Source organism: Rhinolophus hipposideros (genome assembly GCF_964194185.1).
Source record: "Rhinolophus hipposideros genome assembly, chromosome: 3".
NCBI classification, from domain to species: Eukaryota; Metazoa; Chordata; class Mammalia; order Chiroptera; family Rhinolophidae; genus Rhinolophus; species Rhinolophus hipposideros.
Window position 1 is genome coordinate 31,700,295 of NC_138049.1, and position 1,931 is coordinate 31,702,225.

A 1,931-nucleotide genomic window follows, 5' to 3' on the forward strand; every position below is an offset into this window, starting at 1 on the left:
CTCTCTCCTATATTGGATATCTGAGTTAGGAAGTGATGGTCACCAAGGAGGCAGATATTCACCACTGAAGAAACCTACATTCCTGAGTCATCGCTTAGAAGTGAGAAATAAAAGAAAGATCTCTGCCAAAACCCCTATCAGACTGTTAAGCCAATGAGATTCCTAAGGTCATTTGTTCCTGTCCGTTGTCATTAATTACACTGATAATTACAAACAGGTACCAATAATTTAAGAAATCACTACACATTCTAGCAAAGTCAAATATAATTAATAACATTTGTTTTGAAAAGAGGACAAATCATGTTTGGAATCACAGGTTTTCTTTCTTTATTTTTCTTTAGGAACCAATAACTTTATTGAAAGGAATGGTAAAATTGGAAGGTAAAAAGTTAAGGGAACGTTTTGCAAGTGCAGTAATGCAATATGCATGCTCAGTATGTTGACTAGGGGAAGTTACCCATGGCTATAGGGAAGGCAGTCCAAGGCTCAATTCTTGTCGCTGTCATCCAGGGTGAGCTTGTCAAGGAAGTATTCTGCCAGGCTGGATTCTGAGGACCCCAGCTTGCGCTGGTTGGTGATATGAACAGTCAACTCTTTGATGGACGTCACCGGCTCCCCCAGGTAGTGACACTCCAGGAAATCCCACAGGTGGACATCCTTTTTACTGGTGGCCAGGTGGTGCAGATTTAGCAGGCTCTGGTTCACACTCTTCTCCAGGTACAAGGTGCATTTCATGGCCTTCAGGCCATTCTCCCAGCGGTCACAGTCTGGTTTCCTGATGTTACGCAGGTGAACGCGGCCCCCGCACTTGTTCTGTAGCCTCATCAGCTTCTCGGCTTGATCCCTCTCTATCCTCAAGTGCTGCAGGAAGAAGGGACCCAAGTGCTTCAAAACCACATCCTGGCGGTCAAAGTAGAAGTCCATGCACAGGTACACGTAGGAGGCATAGAGCTCCAGATTGATGTGGCGGTTGACAGCCGCTCTGCAGTTGGGGTGGTAGTTCTCATGCACTTGTGAGGGATGCCTGGTTGCCATGGTTGGCAGACTGGACATCGCAGCTGGCAGTGCTGGCATCACGGCTGGTGGCTCAGGCATCACGACTGGTAACACGGGCATCAAGGCAGGCAGCTCAGGTTGTGGTAGTTGTGGTAGTCAGCACAGGCATCGTGGCTGGTGGCACAGGTTTCATGACTGGTGGCGCAGATGTCGTAACCATCAGCGGGAGCACACTGGCCATCAAGGCCAGTGAGCCATGGTGTGGAGGCAGACTGTGGGGGTGTGGAAGGGATTGTGGGGGAGGGCTGTGGAGGTGGGGGGGCGACGGTGACGGCAGCAGCTCTGGGGTCCTTGGAGTGTCCCCAGGGTGGTCAACGAGGGCAGCAGAGACCTGAGTCCTGAATGGGCTAGAAGGGTGGCTCAAGGAAGGCGGGCTCCAAGACCAGGACTACAAGTTTTCTTTATATGAACCAGAGAAGTTAAAATCCAATGTTAATCAAATTATGAAGGTTGGAGGAATTATACAAAAAGTCGTAAGATTAAAATCCCAATCGGGACAAATTCTGGGGAATTCTTTAAGTAAGTCTAATGATTTTGATTAGCATTTCTTCATTGCTATGTATATATACGGCTTCCATTCCTAGATTATAATAGCATCGGGTGATCAGAACTGTTGTCTAATCTCTGGTTACAGCACAAACACATGGCATCTTCCCTTATATGGAATGAGTGTTCAATGACAGTGATCATAACATTGATGAAGATGACAGTGATAAAGATAGTATTGATAGAGTTGAGGTAAAAATGTGCATTAGTGTTATTTTATCAAGATTAGAAGCAAATAATAAAGAGTACTTTCTAATTAGGAGTCTGGAATTAGAATAGTTAAACCTATTTCTCCTAATTTTAATTTTTCCCATTCCCAATATGAAATT

The 1,931-nt window shown here is 45.5% G+C and overlaps 1 protein-coding gene across 1 annotated transcript; it reads right to left on the reverse strand.

Moving 5' to 3' along the window:
* Nucleotides 1-486: 486 nt before the first annotated feature.
* Nucleotides 487-1,095, reverse strand: LOC308494178 (ferritin heavy chain-like; the record flags this gene model as incomplete). The annotated part of the gene is made up of 1 exon (XM_081041655.1): nucleotides 487-1,095. One exon carries the CDS (start codon nucleotides 1,093-1,095, stop codon nucleotides 487-489), a length of 609 nt encoding a protein of 202 aa, XP_080897781.1.
* Nucleotides 1,096-1,931: the final 836 nt, after the last annotated feature.